Raw genomic sequence first — 20951 nt, 5'->3', positions numbered from 1 at the left:
TGTTATATTAATAATTAGAGGTCTGCATACCCTCGTGAAAACATGTATAGTAGTCCTTTATGTATTAGTCATGTTGTGTATAAATAGCATTTTAGTTAAATGATATTAATGATTATGCTGATGTTTGCTAACTTGCGCATTGACAGAGGTGTGTCACATAATATTCCATAAGTCGAGGGGTCTTGTTATATAATTTCATTTGCGCTCTGGAAATTTATGTACGTTAATTGCTTGTAACTTAGCTTTTGTTTTGACGGTGTACCCAGCACCAAGCGCGGTGCCATGTATGAGAGCACGGGCAATTGTGAAGTGAATTTGTTAAGCTGCATTCACGTGTCTCACGTAGCAATAATTCTTAAACGTTTCTGTTCGCAGACTTTTGGATCAGAGCCACGCCGCAAATATCTACTGTTTACTTTTTGTCATTAATGAAGTTGTAATGAATAATTTCATGTATAAGCGATAATAAATGTGTTGTTACCATAGAGTTGTAATACCTTTAGATGACATTTCGCCACACTCTGTTCCATTCCTACTCCTTGTTCCCCTCGAGTGTTTAACACGAGAGGCTACAAGCAGTTTTCCAGAAAAGATAATATGAAAACGCACTTGAAGACATGTAAAGGCGCTGCTGTGCGGCAGAAAGTAAAGGTTTCTATACAACAACGATGTATTGATTGTAACGTGCCGCTGTGATCAATATGAAATTTCGTCTAAAGAACAAATATAGATTGGCCGTGGAAGCGCCAGGCAGAAACAGTACTAAACACATTACCGATAGGGGCACAGCGCACGCACAACAAAATTTATGATTAACCTCCTTAAAACTTGGTAAGGTTATGTGGATCGTGATCAAGGATAAGAAAATAATAAGATCTGGTTTGGTTTACATTGTCATTTACTTAATGATTTCGTTGCTGTTATTTCTACTTTACAAACCTTATTCCACTGAAGATAACCCATGGCATTACAGCCGAAACAAAATACCAAGAAAATTGTTGACCTTATTTGCTATACTTAATACATTAAATCTTGTTAAACAATAAACCAAATGGGAGGCCCCGGGGCGAGATATTATAATAAGTAACAATGGTTATATTTGACTGAATCAAAGGTCATTTGGTTTCTTAACTTTACAGGCCATTGAATATTTAGCGCGCAGGCTCTTCATAAGACAAATTATAAAAAAAATTACATTTACTCGTTAAATGAATAAAAGTGTCCTGAAACTGGTTGTTCAGAATTATAAATTATTTTGTGGTTTTTCCACTCAGGGAAAAATATGTTGAAAGCTGGAACTCTTGAGAAATTCTCCGATTGCAGGAGGCGATGAATTTCGGTGAACTAACTCATGAACTGCATGGGAGTTGAATTTGGAGCGGAATCTCTCATCCTAGTTCTTTATCCCCGCCTGCAACCAGTATTCCCATCAAATTAGGTTGGTTAACAGGCGGCTGATGTTGGGCGAAGTTAAGCCCACGAGAACAGGAAAAGAAAAGTGTGTGTGGGGCGACGAAATAACTTACCTAAGCTGCGGGGTGGAGTAGATCAGGTCGGTCCCTGGAGATGGCCAGGTGATGCGCGACGCGGAAGATTGCTGTCGCCATGAAGAATAATAAGTAAAGACAAAAAACTATTTCAAAAAATAAACTATTTCGGGCAGCAAAAAATTAAAAATTGAGTGCTAAGGCACATGGCCTTGTCGATAACCAACTACATGCTTTAGAGAAAGCCGTTCACGACTTTTCAGAAGCGCGTTGTCTCGGGCTGCGAAGAGAGATCCGCCCTTACCGCGTGCTGCCTGCCGAATCTTTTTGAAATGGCGTCGGGGCGCCTAATTAAAGTAAGCAATTGCCCCCAGCCAAAGAAGGGGGTGGTGGTGATTGCCCGAAGGTGTCCGGAGATGCCCGAAGGGGCGAAGCAGACTGCAACCTGTTCGCTGCACTCTCACGCGAGTCGTAGGCGAACTAAAATCGCAATCGCACTGCGACTGCTGCCAAGGTCGATTGTGACAAGCTGTCTCTTATGGGAGGGATGAGTATTGCACTCTGGTGGCCAAGACGAGAAGCTGTCTGGAGGGTCACAGAAACGTCCGCTAGAGTGCAGTGGGCGCGCTCGCGACCAGCGCTCAGAGCAAGGTTAGGGATTTTTCCCGCCACTAGACTTCGCTGAGGGCTCCGTTTGACAAGTGGGAATGTCCTCGGGGAGGCAATGTCCCCGCCTGGGTTCACTGGGGGTCGATGCTCCGAGTTGTACTTCCCGTGAAGCCACCGGTGGGTGATGAGGGAAGGGGTGTTTAAATTTGCTAAGTCGCCTGGGAAAGGCGTCATGTGGACTGTCTCGAGGCGTCGCCGCTGGCTGTAACTTGGTCCAGAGGCGTGCTTGAAAAACCCTTACGTATGCTTGCCTCCGAGAAATGAAAGTTGCTAGCAGTGGGGTTGGGGTAGCGTTCGCTAACGCGAAAGTCGTTCCGTTACATAGGGAAGGCGTGACGCAAACCGCGGCCGGGATGCTGCGATCGCAAATCGTCAGCAAACCGTATCTGTTTGAAGCCTGCGAACAAGCGCAGGTGCACTGGGTTGCACAAGATTACGTCGGAGTGTACAGTAATGGAAACAAAATTTAATAAAATAAAAATTACAAATTTATTATTTGGTTTTCTTCTTTAAAAATTAAAAATTAAATTTAAATTCGTTAATTTGTGCCTGAAAGTGGCACTGAAACTGCACATGATGTTCATAAGAGTATGCCTGGAAATTGTACTACTGTTGCAACGCCAGTATCTGGAACAGGTCTGAAAGCTCGACTTCATCACCACGGTATCCTTGCAGCTACTGTGATACGTCGTTCGCATTTTCCCATGATGCACGAAGACATGAGAGGAGTAAATGCAAGAAGAATCCTTCTCGCATGAAGTTTCGCTGTGATGAGTGCCTTAAATGGTTTACTCGAATTGACAGTTTGCGACATCAATCGAAAAAATGTAAAGGTGAAGTCTGTGCGCCTACTGCTGAACTACCTGTAGAAAGTTCGACTCCTCGGTTTAGATTGGTGACTCGTGAGCGTACAAGCAAAAAAAGCGTTGTGCAGCAACCGATTTCTATGACGTCTGAACAGGAAAATAAACCTAAGACTGTGTTCGGAGCATTACAAGTGAACGATAATGGCTTCTACATTTAAATACTTTAGGTGAGTTGAAATACATTTGTAATTTTCTTAATGATATCAGAGAGGACATAATCAATCAGCTTACTGATGACGTAGCAACAAACAGACCTTTGAAATATAACTTGTGGTTGGACTGTATATATGGAAAGCCGTATCCAATCGATGACAAAGTGAAGATATGTGCTTTCAAGACTTCGGATGCAGTAATTTACAGTTCTGACGATGTGAAGCAAACTGTTAAACATGGTATCAAGAAACTCTGTCAAGAAGAGGAGGACTATGTCAGTAAAGGTTCCAGTTGGTCTCTGTCTAGTATAAACCGATTGGAGCTAACAATTAGTCATTTCACACCGATGCGGAACTAAATGTTTATAAGATTGCTGGCTTATGTAATAAAGTTTATTTTGTGAAAGAACTTGTGTTGTTTTCTTTCTCGAACCTGTCATTTTTTTTTAGGTATTTTTACATAAAAATTAAAGTTGTTTTGTATCAACCAAGGATCGAACCAAGGCCCTTAGTCGATCTAATCAATCATTATATAGATTACAAATATATTTAATGAATTTTGAACTTTTTCCCGCATCTCTAGCATTGAAATTACGGATTTTCAAGATGGCTGTAGTAACGAAAAGTGCAACGGTGTTTTTTTAAAAAAAATTATTATTTAATTTGATGGATTAATTTTTTTGATGAATTTTGGATTTTTTTTTCTTGAATTTCTAGCTAAATAATTACGGATTTTCAAGATGGCGGCCAGATGACAAGATGGTGGGTGTCACAGTAATAATAAATGATTACTGCACTCTAGCGGGTACGAGTTAAACTAACATGGTGTCAGCGCACTCTAGCAGATGATAACATGATGATGGCTTCCAGCAGACGAGGACAAGATGGCGGACGTGATGTCATACTGTCGGATGATGTATATGCTATTAATTAAGTGGTGGGGGCCAGTCTGCCTGCAATCACCACGGGGGAAGGATCGGTCGCCATTTTTATTTTTTTTGCACTCACCGGGTTCGAACCGAGGACTCCGAATTCCGTGTCGTAAAAGTACAATTTTTTAATGTTTTTCATTAATATTTTATTAATTGAATTTTTTTATAATTTTTAAAAAAATTTCATTAAAATCGGATAATAAATAAAGATTTTAAGATGGCGACCGTAACGGAAATTGCAACGGTACCGACATTATCCAAGATGGCGGTCATGGTATTCTTATTTCTAGAAATGGCTTACCGGAGGCTTTAGACATGGATGCTTAAGCCGTTTTTAGGAATTTGGGTTCTTTCTAGGGCAAAACGACTTTTGAGGATTTTTTAAATCCTAATTTTTGAATTGTGGAATTTTTTGAGATTTTTTTGGCGGAATTTTTTTCCTAAGAAATGTAAATTATGGCGATTTTTGAAAAATTTTGGGCAATTTTTGCCTAATTTTGGCGAATTTGAGGGTCAAAGGTCAATGTCCTACTTGTCCCGTTACGCTGTGCTCGTTACGCTCAATCAAGATGGCGGACCGACAATCACAATCCAGCGCCTGGCACCTGTCCCCGGATGCCCCAAAACATACTACTAATGTCTGTCAAGTTCCACAGTTCGCACTCCTCACTGGAGCTGGGCTCAACAGTGGTTCGCCCCTTACCTCGTCCCTAACCACACACACACAATCCCGCACCACTCCGCATTTGCGCCACTCTCGAGGAGGTCTCTCACCCTCTTCACCGATGTCGCACCTCCCTTCACTCGCGGAACTCTCCGAACTCTCGAAACTCCCGCGAAGACCGGCGAACCCTTTTATACTAGTAGGTCGTCTTTCCAGAACCGACGAGAGCAGCTCTGTAGATTCGCGTCATCTCGAGCCGACCCGACGCCCGAAAAGTCCATAAATGTGGCCGCCTGCGGAATTCACCAGGACAGATAAAAGTGCCAAAGAAGGACGATTTGCGGGGAGCGGATCGGGGAGGTGGTAGCGACGACCTTTGTATTCCGGCCAGGCACGCGTGGCATACCTTACTTCAGTGTACGGCATGTGACACGGCGCGTGACGCCAGTGGCCGTGCAGGGCCGCCAGCCAGCTTCAAACCTGTAGTGTGTCGCGGTCCTGTCTGCGTTCGTAACAATATAATGTTTCACCCCAGGTCTGTGATGCACAGTCTGGTACTGTTGCGCAATTTCGGTGCACCAAGATTATGCATGAGCAAAACCATGATGCCAAACTTTAACTCTAGTTTGTGGGAACGCAATATGTCCTATGCAAGACGTGACGGACGCACCAAATAATAATGCGTTACAAATTCAAGGCAATGCCATATATTGAGGAAATTCAATACTAAACTGTTATTAGAGCCGTTAGTTCGCTATACGCCGCGAACTTCACTAAGCAGACGGGTATTCCCAAGAAGAATATAAATTTGCCAGACCTCAATACATGACTTCATAATACCTGACTGTGGGGCTGACATAGATAAATGACACACACTCACTGTCTGTCTATGACTTACATATTATTTTATATTTTCAAACTAAAAGTTACACCTTTTTCACTCCCTTAGAGTTGAAATTATATGATCCAAATATAACTAGACGAAATAAAAGCTATCGAGGGCCTTTAATCATAGCCAGTGGTCAACACTCAGTAAATCTCGTAGTCCTGTAGTATGTATGAAAAAATGGTAGCGAGATAAAATATATACCAGTTTTTAAGACAAAATATAAGCTTTTAAACACAAAATGTTTCATCAATATCGCTCCAGTAGTTTTTGCGTGATACTCGAACAAACAAACAGACAAACATACAGATACAGTTTGATAATAATGGCCCATAAACTATTTATATGCAAAAATCATGTCGAACTGTTGCTCTTGCTGCGTGAAAGAATGACAAACAGACATGTTTTCGGAGGCCCGAAGGCCAACGCACCCGCCTTCCGCCCCTCCCAAATGTGCGCCCTTTAAGGGTAGATTGGGAGTCTGCTTCCATATCTGTATAGTCCAGGGCCCCTTCCTACTGAACTACCAGATCCAGAAAACATGTCCCCTCCACCACTATGGAACCCATAGTGGCTTCTTAGGAACCTGTAGACTGAAATCCCCACATGGGGCTATATGCAGGTAAGGGTTCAAGTCAGGCGCATTCACAGTCCAGCAAAACCAACACCATGATATATATATATAAGTCCATTACATGTCCTTTATATGCCATTATATATGATTATATGTCCATTACATGTTATATATTTGATTATATTCATAATATTGATTATATATCTATTATACACCCATATACAAATTACCGGACATGCTTCAGCACCTGCTACCCATCAGTCGTCCAGGTATTGCCATAGATTGTGGACCATCCACTGGGGCCAGGTCCCCCATTAGGGCCCTGACTAACCAGTGGATAGTCAATGATCCTGTGCGTGCCTTATCCAGGAGTACATCATCCAAGTATCTCAGTAGTAGTTGAATACTACTCCGCTGACAGTTGCAAGGGAGAATGCTCACGGAGCCAGCAGCTCAAATTCATCTGCCACTTGAAGTCTCGCTATGACTCTCCGAGCAAATTCACGGAAGAGAACCCAACTCTCTTTCCGTGCCACCACATTTGCAAGGTCGTAGTCACACCCAATCAGACCCAGGTGGAACTTCAGCTGTTCACGAAGATCCTCAACTTTTTCACAATCATGCAGCACATGTCTGACATCATCCACTGTGTGGCAGTGCCCACACAGCGGATTCTCTGCTAGACCAAATTGGTGTAATTTGGCCTTGAAGTTGCCATGCCCAGTTAGAAGTTGAACCGTGGCCCGCGTCAGTTCTATATGTTTGCACTGAAGTCGATCTTGTACATTCGGGAAGATCTCATAGGTATGCCTACCTTTTTCACTTGCTTCCCACTTGCGCTGCCACTGCCCCATGGTCACTTCCCTGAGCCTTATGTGGTCCTCCGGCCTGAGGGTGCCCGCAGCTTTCAGGGCAGCAAAGACAAACAGACAATTGAATAGATTCACATCTCATCTCAATTCATCGACACTCCCCCAGGCAGATAATCCCATTTGGGCATAATCCTGGTTAGGAGTAAGATGGTTATTTTACATGCCTGACACTGTTACCAGAGTCTGACATGGGTTCCTAAAAAAAAAAAAAAAAAAAGCAAAGACAAACAGACAAACACACTTTCGCATTTATAATATTAGTAAGGTTCTATAAAAAAAGCCGAATTAAAAAAATCAAACTATAGGAAGTTGACCTGCCGCCTTCTGCCGCTGAAATGATGATCGAGATGATGTTGGTTAACGTAGGCGTCAACTAGCAGTTATGCCTGTGTGCTCGTCCACAGAGTATTTGAGACTACTTTTTCAGGACGTGACATCTCCACGTGTCTGGGGGGGGGGGGGGGAAGTAAGTGATGTCTCAACAGAAATACTTACGCTGCTGTGGCCACCAGGGACGCTATGCTAAATGGTGCTCTAGTCTGTTACGAAATCAGATGCTTGGCATACTGATAAGCTTGTCTTTATTGAACAGAGGAACTCTTGTATGAGCTGCTCAGTGCATGGCCTGGTTACTTCGATAGCCGGAGCTCGGCGCAACACGCTTGTGACATGGAGTTATATTGCGTGTTAATCAGAGAATGTTTTTTACGGGCTCTCTGGCCTTCGCCTACAAAGTGATAGGACAGGCACGCTCAGCGTCCTGAATTGATTTCAAACTAAAAGGTCCATGCACATGGTACTTCCTCCGCAACTCTACACATAAATAACAAGATAATTTCAAAATACACTGTAAGTACACATAGCGGCCACCCTCCAGTGGTCACGCTATAAGAAATAATAAAACCTGGACATTAATGACATAAGAAACGACCACTTGACACATGGGCTACTGGTATTATGCATTAAGCAGAAAGGTCACAGTGGCATAACACTGTAAGCTAAGAAATACACTGTGTGGGCAGAACTATTTGCCGGCCTCGAAAGTCCTTCCTTTGGAAAGAGTCGATGCTTCGTTTAGCCTAACCGGCGACCCTGCGCAGACGAAACTGAGAACGTCTCGACGACTTGATACCTAATCGTTGAAGTCTGGGCATTTGAAAAAAAATGCAAAATATTAAATAAAGTATAAAAGTCCCACACGAGAGCACGCGTACTTAATTTCAGCATCTTGAGTTTCAGCCGGCTGTGCAGACTGCCCGTGGGGCCAGATGCAGAAGGATTCGAAACTTATACGCAACTGCAGTGGTGAATTCAGGGAACAAAGGTTGATGGGCCCCGCTGAGCGATATGCGCCTGGTCTGCTTCAAGGGTGATGGTCAGCTGCCGAGGCTGTGGATTATGCCCGGCTCCCCGGCTCCATTCCTGCGAAAACTAGCCATGTGCGATTAGGCTATAATCTCAGCTTAATCGCGCTAACACAGATCGTAGTCATTATTTCTTATATAATTATTGGAATGGTAATATTGTCTAACAATTGTCAGGTTTAATTTTGAACAGTATTAATGAGGAGCAAAGTAACAGCAACAACACTGGTCGATTGCCACTCGGGCGACCATCCATATGCCGGTGGTGGCTGGTGTTCGTAGCATTGCACTCCCTTGCCCTGCACTTTGCTGGGGCGCGTTCGGGTCGCACACGCTCTCTGGCGAGGCGGCGATGTGCCATAGCGGCCTGTGCGGACTAGAGGAGTCAAGAATATTGTTATGACCTAAAAATTGGTGACAGAATGACATCTTCGATTACTATTTCTCCCATTTGAAGGAAGGACATATTTTTTTTCGCAGGTAAAACACGCCAGCTTCATTCCACTCACCTCACCACCTACGACAGACTCTGGAGCAACCTGCCGTACTTGCGGCCCATGGCTACCGTGGTTGCCGACTCCATCCAGTACGGCATCGACGAGGATGGCGCCAGTTTGCACGATGTGGTCGGTGAGCTCCGGTGCAGCTTGTTCGTACCTCGAGCCTTGATGCCGCCATGTGCTCGCTACAGGTACGCGCTGTGACGACTACACACAAGCTGATCACCGGCAAGGACCGGGCCATGTCCTGCCACACCTACCTGACCAGAGCCGCCGAGCTGGCGGGGCTGACCGAGGACCATGTGCACGACGTGCACCGGCTTCACCAGGGTCAGTGGCACGTGCTGTAAGCGAGCAGTAGCTTGGCTTCTGGGTTGTAGCCGCGTCCTTGGCGGATAATTCACCGACGTTTCGGTCGACATTGCAGTCGCCATCATCAGGGAGCAGTTACCACCTACTGTAACTCCTCCCTGATGATGGCGACTGCAATGTCGATCGAAACGTCGGTGAATTATTCGCCAAGGACGCGGCTACAACCCAGAAGTCAAGCTACTTCAGCCAATGGCAGTGAAAGCCTGCGAACATTTTCAAGCGAGGAGGTTAATTCCTCACAGGTTTCAATGATATTATTTCTACTGTATATCGAACTAAACTATAAACGTAATGGAGAGACCATGCACAGCCTGTATTGCAGTGGCATTTTTTTTAATTAGTAAGAGATATGATGATGACAATGTTATAAAAATCTGATACACCAGCATGCACCCTAGGTGTTTTGTTATTTCAATCATAAATACGTAGTATTTTTACTAAAAATATTCCTCCCTAACAAAAATATATTAATTTTACGATAATTTATATTATTTTATAAAAATTCGTGAAATTAATATTTTTAGTTACATTACTTTTAAAAATCCCTTTTTTCAATTTTTAAATTAACTTGTCAGTAGTATATAATAGCCGGAGCTGGGACAGGGTCCAGGGTGAGGATTGAGGAGTGTCGGTGTCCGCCATCATGGATTGTGACGTCACGGCGGCCATCTTGGATGGTTGTACCTTGACCTTTGACATTGACCTTGACCCCGGCGGCCATTTTGGATCCGCCATCTTGGATCCGCCATTTTGGATGACGTCATTGTGTTCTCGTAAATTCCGGCGATGTGTTTTCCGCCATATTGGATGATGACGTCACCGTTGCAATTTCCGTTACGGCCGCCATCTTTAACTTTTTTATTTATTATCCGATTTTAATGAATTTTTTTTAAAATTTATAAAAAAATTTAAATAATAAAATTTTAATAAATTATTTATAAAAAAAACAAACATGTACGACACGGAGTTCGGAGTCCTCGGTTCGAACCCGGTGAGGGCAAAAAAAAATTAAAAATGGCGACCGATCCTTCCCCCGTGGTGGATGCTAGCAGACTGACTCCCACCACTTTTTCTCAAAGCATATATATCGTCATCTAGTATGACGTCATGTCCGCCATCTTGTCTTTGATGCTGGAAGCCATCATCAATGTATCGTCGGCGAGAGTGCGCTGACGCCATGTTAGTTTAGTTCTTATCCGCTAGAGTGCAGTAATCATTTATTACTGTGACACCCGCCATCTTGAAATTTGGCCGCCATCTTGAAAATCCGTAATTATTTAGCTAGAAATTCGGGAAAAGTTCCAAAATTCATTAAATAAATCACTCATTAATTTACATATTGATTCGATCGATTCCCGTCGTCGGTTCGATACCCGATCGATGCAATAATTTTAATTTTATGAAAAAATAATAATTTCAATAAACCATGTTAAACTTTCGTAAAGAGACTTTAAATCATCTACTACCATCATCCTATCAGATGTCAAGACTACCATATTGGAAATTCGTAATTTTAATGCTAGAGATTCGGGAAAAAGTTCAAAATTCATTAAATAAATTTGTAATCTATATACTGATTGATTGGATCGACTAAGGTCCTTGTTTCTATCCCTCGTCGATACAAAACAACATTAACATTTAAAAAAGTACCACTAAAGTGTAAGGTTTGAGAAAATAAAAAACACTGCAAGTTCTTTTAAAAAAACTTTTATTACATACATACTACACTACTACAAGTACAAAAAAAATACACAGACAAATTACTAAAGTTTTTTGGATTTCTCGATTTCCGCATCAGCCACCCACGAATTAAAGCGAGGTGGAAAGCCCCACCACTTGACGTAAGACCGTCCATTTCTTCGTTTTATAATCTTCTCCACCAAGTACGTATCGGGATACAATGTAGGCTGAATCTCTTCGGCATAGAAGCCTCCATGGATAGGTTTGTGGTCCAAATCTTCGAGGTAGTAGGTCCTAGGCTCTGATTCACGAACATGTGTCACACGGAAAAGTTATGGACTCCAGTTTGCAGTGAAACCTTTCTCGAAAATACCTTTCTGCTTGGAGATTCGCACAATGTCACCGACGTTAGCTTTACGCTTTCGTGGATCTTTCTTCTTCGTGTTGGAAAACACTGTTTGAAGCAAGCGATTGTCCGTTACGTCCTTTGGCTTCATTTTCGTGGTAGAATGCATCGTGGAATTATACTCGCTTATTAGTTTCGGCAAGATGTCAAGCCACTTGTAATTTCCGTTAGCCGTGAACTTCCGCCACATCTTGGAACGCAAAGTTCTGTTAAACCTTTCGACAACGGAGGCTTTGACATTACTAAATGTAGAGTAGTGTTTGATGCCATACTTCTTCATCAAAGCCTTGAAGGTTGCATTGTAGAATTCTTTCCCGAGGTCCGTTTGCAGGTGCGACGGTACACGTCCATCACGCAAAATATTGTTCATGGCCTTGGCTATGTCAGTTGCAGTCTTTGATTTGACAGGTCTAGCCCAAGCGAACTTGCTATAAACATCGATGACTGTCAACATGTACTTGAAACCTTTATTCAATCGGGAATACGATATCATCTCAACAAGGTCCGCCTGGAATAAATTGTCAATTCCACGAACTATGACTTTGCGACGAAGGTATTTCCGTCTAGCAGGAGCATGAAGTTCGCGAGCGATTCCGGTTCGACTCATTGTATGTAGCCGGCTTCCCTCAGTTCTTCAAGTATGGAGACTATTTCGTTGATGTGCGAATAGTTTCCTACGCTAAGCGAAGCATGTAAAATTCTAAGGCGATCAAATAATTCATTAGGGTCGTCCCAATATACATAGTCAAATATCTGACCACTTTCTAGCTTTTTTAAACCTTCGCCATGTATTGTTAGTTCACTGAAGAGATTAGCGAGAATGTCGATTTTTTCATGATCTACGTCTTTATATACACCACTATCTGGATCGTTATCGCGAAAATGTGCGTTGGTTAGCTCTAGCAGTTTTTTGTACTCTTGTAAGTCTTTGTGAGAATATCCTTTAGGCTCCCTGCGAAACAGCAATTCGTACAGACCCGGAGTCCCGCGCGTTTTGTACTCTGCTACGCGTACGATGTTTCCTGGTAGAAAGTCTATTTCTTTAGCACCGAGGAACCACTTATTATATTTTCTGTACACTCCGTAGGTCGTGTCATTATTCCGGCTCGTAAACGATATCAGGTATGGTCGGACCATTGCATTAACTTGATGTCCCTTTTTCGGTATTTTTTTCTTGTGCATGGACTCTGTACTTGTTAAGTACTCTTCTTCTCGATCCGGTTCATACTTTCTCTTCTTTACAGTCGGCATTTCATCTTCAACTTCTGTCTTCACAATGATGACTGGTGCTTCCTTGTTTTTAAGTTCGTCGAGGCGACTAGTGATTGGTTTATATATCTTCTCATTTTCCATCTCACGTGCAAGTCTGGTTCGTCTAGCAAGTAAATATTTTTCACGAACAGACTGTATAGCTCGATGAAGGTCACTGGCCAGGTCCGACATTGTACTGGCTGAAAACTTATTGCAAGACCTCCTTATATACTTTTTTATTCGATCGCAGAAACTTCTTTCTTGTGTTTGGCTAAATCTGAATTTGTTGGCAAGTGAGATAGTGATGCTTTCAGACTACTTTGAAAAGTTCTCAGATCGTCACGTCTTTGTGCATTCGATACTTCGATCATGTCGCGAATGCAAGAATCCGAGGCTTCCACACGCTGGTCGATGGCAACGAGATACTCTAGTAATTCGTTTTTCACACTTTCCACCTTTTGAGCCAGTAGCGAAATGTATTTGCGGATATCGCTGTCATGAGACTTGAGAGCAGTACGTAAGTCTCGACTGCTGCGTCCAAATTTAGAAATGCTATGACTCATGTTTGGCGATAAACTGATCGAAACCTCGTCTGTACCTGCCCTTATATAGCGGCCAGTCCTTTACAATGACTAGAAATCCGTGCTCGTGTTTCCAACACAAGGAGCACATGTCTTTGAATTCCTGGAACGTCATGTCGGTGTTTACGTGATCGTCGTAAGCGTGGCGTAAATTAAGTTCGTCCATGCGAAACAAAACTATAACATTCGCATTATCACGCAGCAAATGTTTGGGTATTCTACCGTACGTCTGACACAGGTATACGCAGTCTACCTTGGCGTGTCTGCCCATGGAAAAGTACTCTTGTATTATTCCTTGTTTCTCGCACATTACATCGTCGAAAACAAACACGGAATTAGGCTTTGCTTCGCTTGGAGGTACAACATCGGTATTATCGCTAAACGGAAAATACTCCAGACCATCCACAGATCGTAGAACAGTTGCTAGGCGCTGGTACTTTGGCTGTTGCAACGACTTGGAATACAAGTAGACGTTCTCGAACCGAAGACCATTTGGCTCCTCCAGTAAACTCAGTAAAACACACGTCTTGCCACAGTTTGACGGGCCCGCCATTATGCATCGTACGGCAGAAGGCAACAGTAAGCCATGTCGTGATTCACGTGCACTAAATACATCGTCTTGCGTAATGCGCACGGGCAAACACACGTCTTGCTTGACGACCTGCATTGTACTAAAGTATTTGTATAAAAGAAGCGTATTTATACTTTCTGGTCAGTTGTGCGTAATGACTCGAAGAGGTAAGAACAAAAAACACATCGGCGCGGGACTCGTAAACTCGCTGATAAACAATCTACCATTCGAGCTACACATTCCCGGCTACAGATTTTGCGGCCCCGGCACGAAACTAGCGAAAAGGTTAGCTCGCGGTGACGTGGGCATTAATTCACTCGACGAAAAGTGCAAGCAGCACGATATCGCATATTCATTAAGCAAGGACCTGGAATCCAGACACAGAGCAGATCAGATATTGTCACAGGAAGCCGAAGATATAAGCAAATCGTCGAACGCGGGACTAGGAGAGAAAATCGCGGCCTGGAGCGTATCTAAAATCATGAAGGCAAAGACGAAATTAGGACTGGGCGCTCAACGAGCCAGCTCCATCAAGTCAAAGACTAACTCACGCAAGACCAAACGCAAGACTGGTGCAGGCGTGCAAAAAGCCAAGCAAAAATTACAGACTCTCGACAAGAAGATTATAGGAGGATTTCTTCCTTTGCTTTTGCCTGCATTGGGTGCTCTCGGCGGCCTCATCGGTGCAACGAGCGGTATAGTGCGGGCAGTCAACACTTCGAAGAATGAACGCAAGCAGTTAAAAGAAGCACAGCGACACAATTCCAGCATGGAAGCCATTGCCATCGGTAAAAAAAACGGTGCAGGACTGTACTTACGACCTTACAAGACAGGCCGAGGCATGAAAAAGAAACGAGTAAAGAGAAAATCCTAAGTTCTTTGCCAAAACGTCCGCTCACCAATGTAGATTTAATAAAGTACGCACGCAAACTTAAAATACCAAACTTCCGTGGCGTGTTTATGCGAGACACTTTGCCCAGCAAGCCAAACACACGTGAGTGCGCCATAATTAATTTAGACACGTCGGCAGGTCGCGGCACGCACTGGGTGGCGTACATAAAGTCTGGAAAAATGGCCGAGTACTACGATAGTTTTGGAAATTTACGGCCTCCGCCAGAACTGCGACAGTACCTGGGCCGGTCCACTACGTTGTTTTACAATTACGAAACGGAACAGAGGCCTAATCAAACAAACTGCGGACACTTGTGTCTTCGCTTTTTAACAAACGAAAATTAGCTGATATATAAAAATTGCTACTTAAAGGTTGTGCAGTGATGATAATTTATAAGTCATGTCGATAACACTTACCTTGACAGGTCACGCATCTGAGCTGCGGGCGGTCCATTTCCCGCCTCTGGATTTAGACGGAGAATGGTGTATCGGACTCGTAGATTTTCAAACGTATAATGCCATACCGAACATTGACGAGGAAAACTGCAAGATCTGCTTCCTGAAAAGCGATGGGACCGCTCATGAAATACGGTTACCTGTTGGCTCTTACGAAATTGACGACATTGCAAATTACATCAGGGATATGTTACCACAGGATGTAGACTTTCAACTTCGTGGAAATCCAAACACTCAAAAAAGCATTCTAACATGCAGTGAAAATGTCGACTTTACGAAACCTGGTACCATAGGTACGATGCTCGGATTCGAATCAAAGGTTTATGATACGGGAAGAATGTACGAATCTACGCGCGCAGTAAACATTTTGCCTGTGAATGTCATAAGAATAAACTGTAATTTGGCAAGTGGAACGTATCTCAACGGAAGACTAAGCAACATGCTGCACGAGTTTTCACCGATGGTCCCGCCAGGATATAAACTGGTAGAAGTACCGCAAAGTATCATTTACGTTCCAGTCGTCGTGAAGTGCGCACACGAAGTCGTCGTCAGAATCGTTGACCAGCGAGGACGATTGGTGAATTTTCAAGACGAAGAAATTACATTACGTCTGCACTTGAAGCGATGGGCATAAAGTTCGTAACACCGAACAGTTATAAAAGAAATCGTATTGTCGTGAATAAGAACAGTTCTCTACCAGACATCGATGCATTAACACCTGACAACATAAAGTATCTTCTCAGTATTGGACAAGTGCCGAATAAATATGGAAGACGAAATCCTCAACGTGGAAGATCCGGTCATTTTTGAAGACAGCATTACGAAAATGGAATTGCACGAGTACCAGCCTTTCCTGCTCGGACCATACGCACTACCATCGGAAGTGCGCATTGCAGTACAGCACCAAGATATTTGTACTTTACCTTCGCAGTCATTTCTACGTATAAGAGGCACGCTTACAAAGGCGGATGGTACGCACCCGACAACGACGTCAATATCCTGCAATGGTATTCTTCACCTAATCGAGCGCATTACTTATGTACTCAATGGCGTCGAGGTAGACCAGACGAGAGATGTAGGCATAACATCTGCTATGAAAAATTACCTTTCGCTCACGCCAAATGAACTGTCTGCTGCAAAGATGGCCGGTTGGGCTCTCGAGGATGAATATAGGCTTCCGGTTTATGCCGAAGGGAAGTTCGAAGTTTGTGTTCCTCTCTCCATGCTTCTCGGATTCGCTGAGGACTACAAGCATATAATCATTAATTCGAAACAAGAGCTCGTACTGCTTCTAGCCAACACGCACATTAATGCAATTGTCACCGCTGCAGAAAACCCTCAAGATGTCTCGCTAACACTACAGTCTATCGAGTGGATGCTGCCCCACATCCAAGTGAGCACCGTTGAACGAGTCAAGATGTTGAAGAACATAGAAAATGGCAAGAACTTCGATGTGCCATTCCGATCCTGGAGCCTGGAAACCTATCCTGGCTTGCCTCATAGTCAGCGTATCAATTGGATAGTAAAGTCTAGCTTCGCTACGGAAAAACCAAGATACATCATCGTCGGGCTTCAGACCGGAAGACAGCTCAATGCAGGAGTAAGTCGCTCCGTATTCGATAACTGTCAAATACGCAATGTAAAAATATTTTTAAACAGCGAAAGTTATCCGTACGTTGACATGAACATGGATTTTGAAAGTGGAAGATTTCTTCTAGCATATCAAATGTACGCCAAGTTTCAGCAAGCTTACTATGGGCGGATAGAGTCACCGATACTGAGTCCCGACAGTTTCAAGAACAAGGCACCGTTAATGGTGTTTGACGTTTCCAAACAGGATGATCGTATAAATTCAAACATCATCGACTGTAGGATCGAGATAACGACTAGCGGAAATATTCCACCAAACACCTATGCTTTTTGTCTGATACTTCACGATCGGCTTGCTTCGTACAATTGTCGAGACAAACTTGTGAAAATCCTGACATAAATACCGTTTCTTTTTCGATAATAACTTAGTTACGACCGAGCATTGCTAGCGACAAGATGTACTGCAACCTGCAAGGTTTCCAGAGCCAAAATGGGTTCGTGCTCAAGGAAATTGCCGTCACCTCCGGAGACAAGACTCGAACCCGCAGCTTCCGACCTCCGTATCCGTGGAAACTACTAGACGAAAAAAGTAAACGGTCGAACGAATGGCTATGTAAATATTATCACGGACTAGAGTGGGACGAAGGAAAAATTCCGTACCACCAAGTGAAAAACACTATTGAAGATTTACTAGTTCAAAACGAAATAATCTACGTTGTCGGACCTGAACAGAAGAAATGGCTGAGCAAGTTGTGTGACGATGGAGCAGCTGAAATCGTAGACCTACAGACCGACTACGGCTGTCCTTCCCTGCGCAAGCTTAGTGTAATATATGACATGCAGCTACGTGACAAGTTTGAACTTGTCTGTGCCTGTACAAACTCGCAGTTAATGCAGAAATGGCACACACAGTGTTAGTAGGAGTCTGCATATATAAATGTCGTACCTACGTACGTGTCTTCAGTTGACGTTCGACCTGCAAGAAGATGTTTACGTTTCATCCTGCTAACGTGTACGTGAGCGCAAGACCTAGCTTCAGCAGTGTCGTGTACAGCTACTGGGATTCCGGGTATCTACGTACATATACAGAAACCTGTGATGGAGGCGCTCAGCATTGGCGGTTTGCGCACTTTCCTGTGTCCTACGAACCGACCCAGCAGCTGGTAAATTGTTGCGAACCTGGAAACTGTGCCGTCTATCACATGAGACCACACACAATCCTTCCTGCTAGCATCGCTGAGGTAGTCGCCTCGTCTTCACGTGCAACACCAAACATGGCCGTGTTGCAACCTGTTGCGACCTGTGATGCTTCTACGCAGACGTCCAAACGGTGTGTGTCTCGTCGTCGCAGTTCAGGCAGTGAATCTGTCCCAATTAGCACTGAGCCAAAGCCCAGGCGTAGACGTGGTCACAGACGTCACCGACCATGTCTTGTCGGAGTTGTCGACGTTGCAGAAGATGACCAGCTGGAAACCTGTGTTCCTGATACCATGACCGGCGAACCAGTTGGAACCGGAGTCAACGAACCAGTTGGAACCGGAGTCGACGAGTCAGTTCGTGCGGCATTAAAAACTTTTCTTGTGAAAATGCTTGAATCCTTAACCTAATATGTATTTGTGTACTTTTTATAAATAAATGTGTAAAACTTGAACTCGTGTGTTTTTTATTTCTACAATTTTTAGGTACCTAATAGGAAAAAAAATAATTTTAAATACAGACATTATTTTGACTCATGTAGTATACCAGTAGACCGTGGGTATATAAGCGAGGTTCAGACGACTGGACCCGCAGTTCACCTCTGGTCGCGGTGCAGTACGGACGTGCTCTCTCCATTAAGTTTCGTGAGATTTAGTTATGTCGACCGGAATAGAATGTTTACCGACAGCAGCGGGGACCTCGATGGCAGCAACGATGATGGAGTCGGAGATCCAGATACCGACTGCAGAGGAGACCACGGTGGCGGTGGAGATCCCGATACCTGCTGCAGAGGAGACAACGATACGTGCAGTTCCAACATCAGCTGACGTTTCATCATCTGCATTCCAGACATCAAGTAATGAAGAGCATACATCGCATCAATGCAAATATTGTGACGCATCATTTACTTTCACTTCAAATGCGCGCAGACATGAAAGAAGCAGCTGTCAGAATAATGCTCAAAGAATACTGTTTCAGTGCAAAAAGTGCAATAAACTAATTTCACGTCTCGATAGCTTACATCGTCATTATAAAAAATGCTCCGAGACGTATAATGAACATGGTTATTGATTTGACTCATGTGTTGTACCGGCTAATGAGACTATATAAGTGAGACCCCAGGTGATATGGACTTCAGTCCGTCTCTGGCTGCGGTGATGAACGGCTCGGATAGTTAGACTTGTATAACATAATGGACCAGTATCTATCTATTCTTGAGAACTCGATGGCATCATTACCAGTATCAACACCAACCTGGATCGAAGGTCTACCATCATCAGTGCAGAGCCCGATGACAACGATGTCTACAGCTACACCTGCTCTCTCAGCACAGCGGGAGATTTCGACGCGTGCAACATCTTCTGCAGAGCAGACCTCAACGGCTTCAGAAGTTAACATGTCAGCAGTGTTACAATGGTTGTCAACAGTTCCAGTGGCATTGATGAAGGAAGGTGCATCCAACGGTGTTCCATCATCCGGCTGCACGTACTGCGAGAAGATCAAAAACTTGAAATTACGTGATTATGTAATACACAATTGTAGTAATAACTCTGAACGCATTAAATATCAGTGCAACAGATGTTTAAGCAAGTTTGTACAATATGGAAGATTAAAACGGCACCTCAGGAATTGTGATAGACTGGCTGTACATTCATCGGAATCAAGCTGTATATTTTGTAACAAAACATTGGTAAATATTCAGAGTGCACAACGACACGAAATATATCACTGTCCTTTTAATGAAGTCGATAATTCAGCTTTGTGTGAAAATTGTGGTGTACCAATATGTCGACCTGATAAACTGAATAGACATTTAAAGTCATGTAAAGGACTTAGTCCGTATAGTAAGAAGACTGTTTCAATCGAGAAATCCAAAAAACTTTAGTAATTTGTCTGTGTATTTTTTTTGTACTTGTAGTAGTGTAGTATGTATGTAATAAAAGTTTTTTTAAAAGAACTTGCAGTGTTTTTTATTTTCTCAAACCTTACACTTTAGTGGTACTTTTTTAAAATATTAATGTTGTTTTGTATCGACAAGGGATCGAACCAAGGACCTTAGTCGATCCAATCAATCAGTATACAGATTACAAATTTATTTAATGAATTTTGAACTTTTTCCCGAATCTCTAGCATTAAAATTACGAATTTCCAATATGGTAGTCTTGACGTCTGATAGGATGATGGTAGTAGAGGATTTAAAGTCTCTTTACGAAAGTTTAACATGGTTTATTGAAATTATTATTTTTTCATAAAATTAAACATTATTGCATCGATCGGGTATCGAACCGAGGACGGGAATCGATCGAATCAATATGTAAATTAATGAGTGATTTATTTAATGAATTTTGGAACTTTTCCCGAATTTCTAGCTAAATAATTACGGATTTTCAAGATGGCGGCCAAATTTCAAGATGGCGGGTGTCACAGTAATAAATGATTACTGCACTCTAGCGGATAAGAACTAAACTAACATGGCGTCAGCGCACTCTCGCCGACGATACATTGATGATGGCTTCCAGCATCAAAGACAAGATGGCGGACATGACGTCATACTAGATGACGATATATATGCTTTGAGAAAAAGTGGTGGGAGTCAGTCTGCTAGCATCCACCACGGGGGAAGGATCGGTCGCCATTTTTAATTTTTTTTTGCCCTCACCGGGTTCGAACCGAGGACTCCGAACTCCGTGTCGTACATGTTTGTTTTTTTTATAAATAATTTATTAAAATTTTATTATTTAAATTTTTTTATAAATTTAAAAAAAATTCATTAAAATCGGATAATAAATAAAAAAGTTAAAGATGGCGGCCGTAACGGAAATTGCAACGGTGACGTCATCATCCAATATGGCGGAAAACACATCGCCGGAATTTACGAGAACACAATGACGTCATCCAAAATGGCGGATCCAAGATGGCGGATCAAAAATGGCCGCCGGGGTCAAGGTCAATGTCAAAGGTCAAGGTCACAACCATCCAAGATGGCCGCC

General features: G+C 43.1%; 1 protein-coding gene across 1 annotated transcript in view; it reads left to right on the top strand.

Moving 5' to 3' along the window:
* LOC134535694 (uncharacterized) overlaps nt 1–20951 on the top strand; it is a 77358-nt gene that overhangs the window by 32312 nt on the left and 24095 nt on the right. The window contains 4 exon segments of the mRNA XM_063374892.1: nt 8947–9096; nt 9158–9179; nt 9181–9279; nt 17925–17934. Coding sequence (XP_063230962.1) covers nt 8947–9096; nt 9158–9179; nt 9181–9279; nt 17925–17934 — 281 coding nt within the window.

The sequence above is a fragment of the Bacillus rossius genome, chromosome 10 (genome assembly GCF_032445375.1).
Source record: "Bacillus rossius redtenbacheri isolate Brsri chromosome 10, Brsri_v3, whole genome shotgun sequence".
NCBI classification, from domain to species: domain Eukaryota; kingdom Metazoa; phylum Arthropoda; class Insecta; order Phasmatodea; family Bacillidae; genus Bacillus; species Bacillus rossius.
The sequence above is the reverse complement of the archived record's forward strand: the minus strand, read 5'-3'. Positions and strand labels throughout refer to the sequence as shown.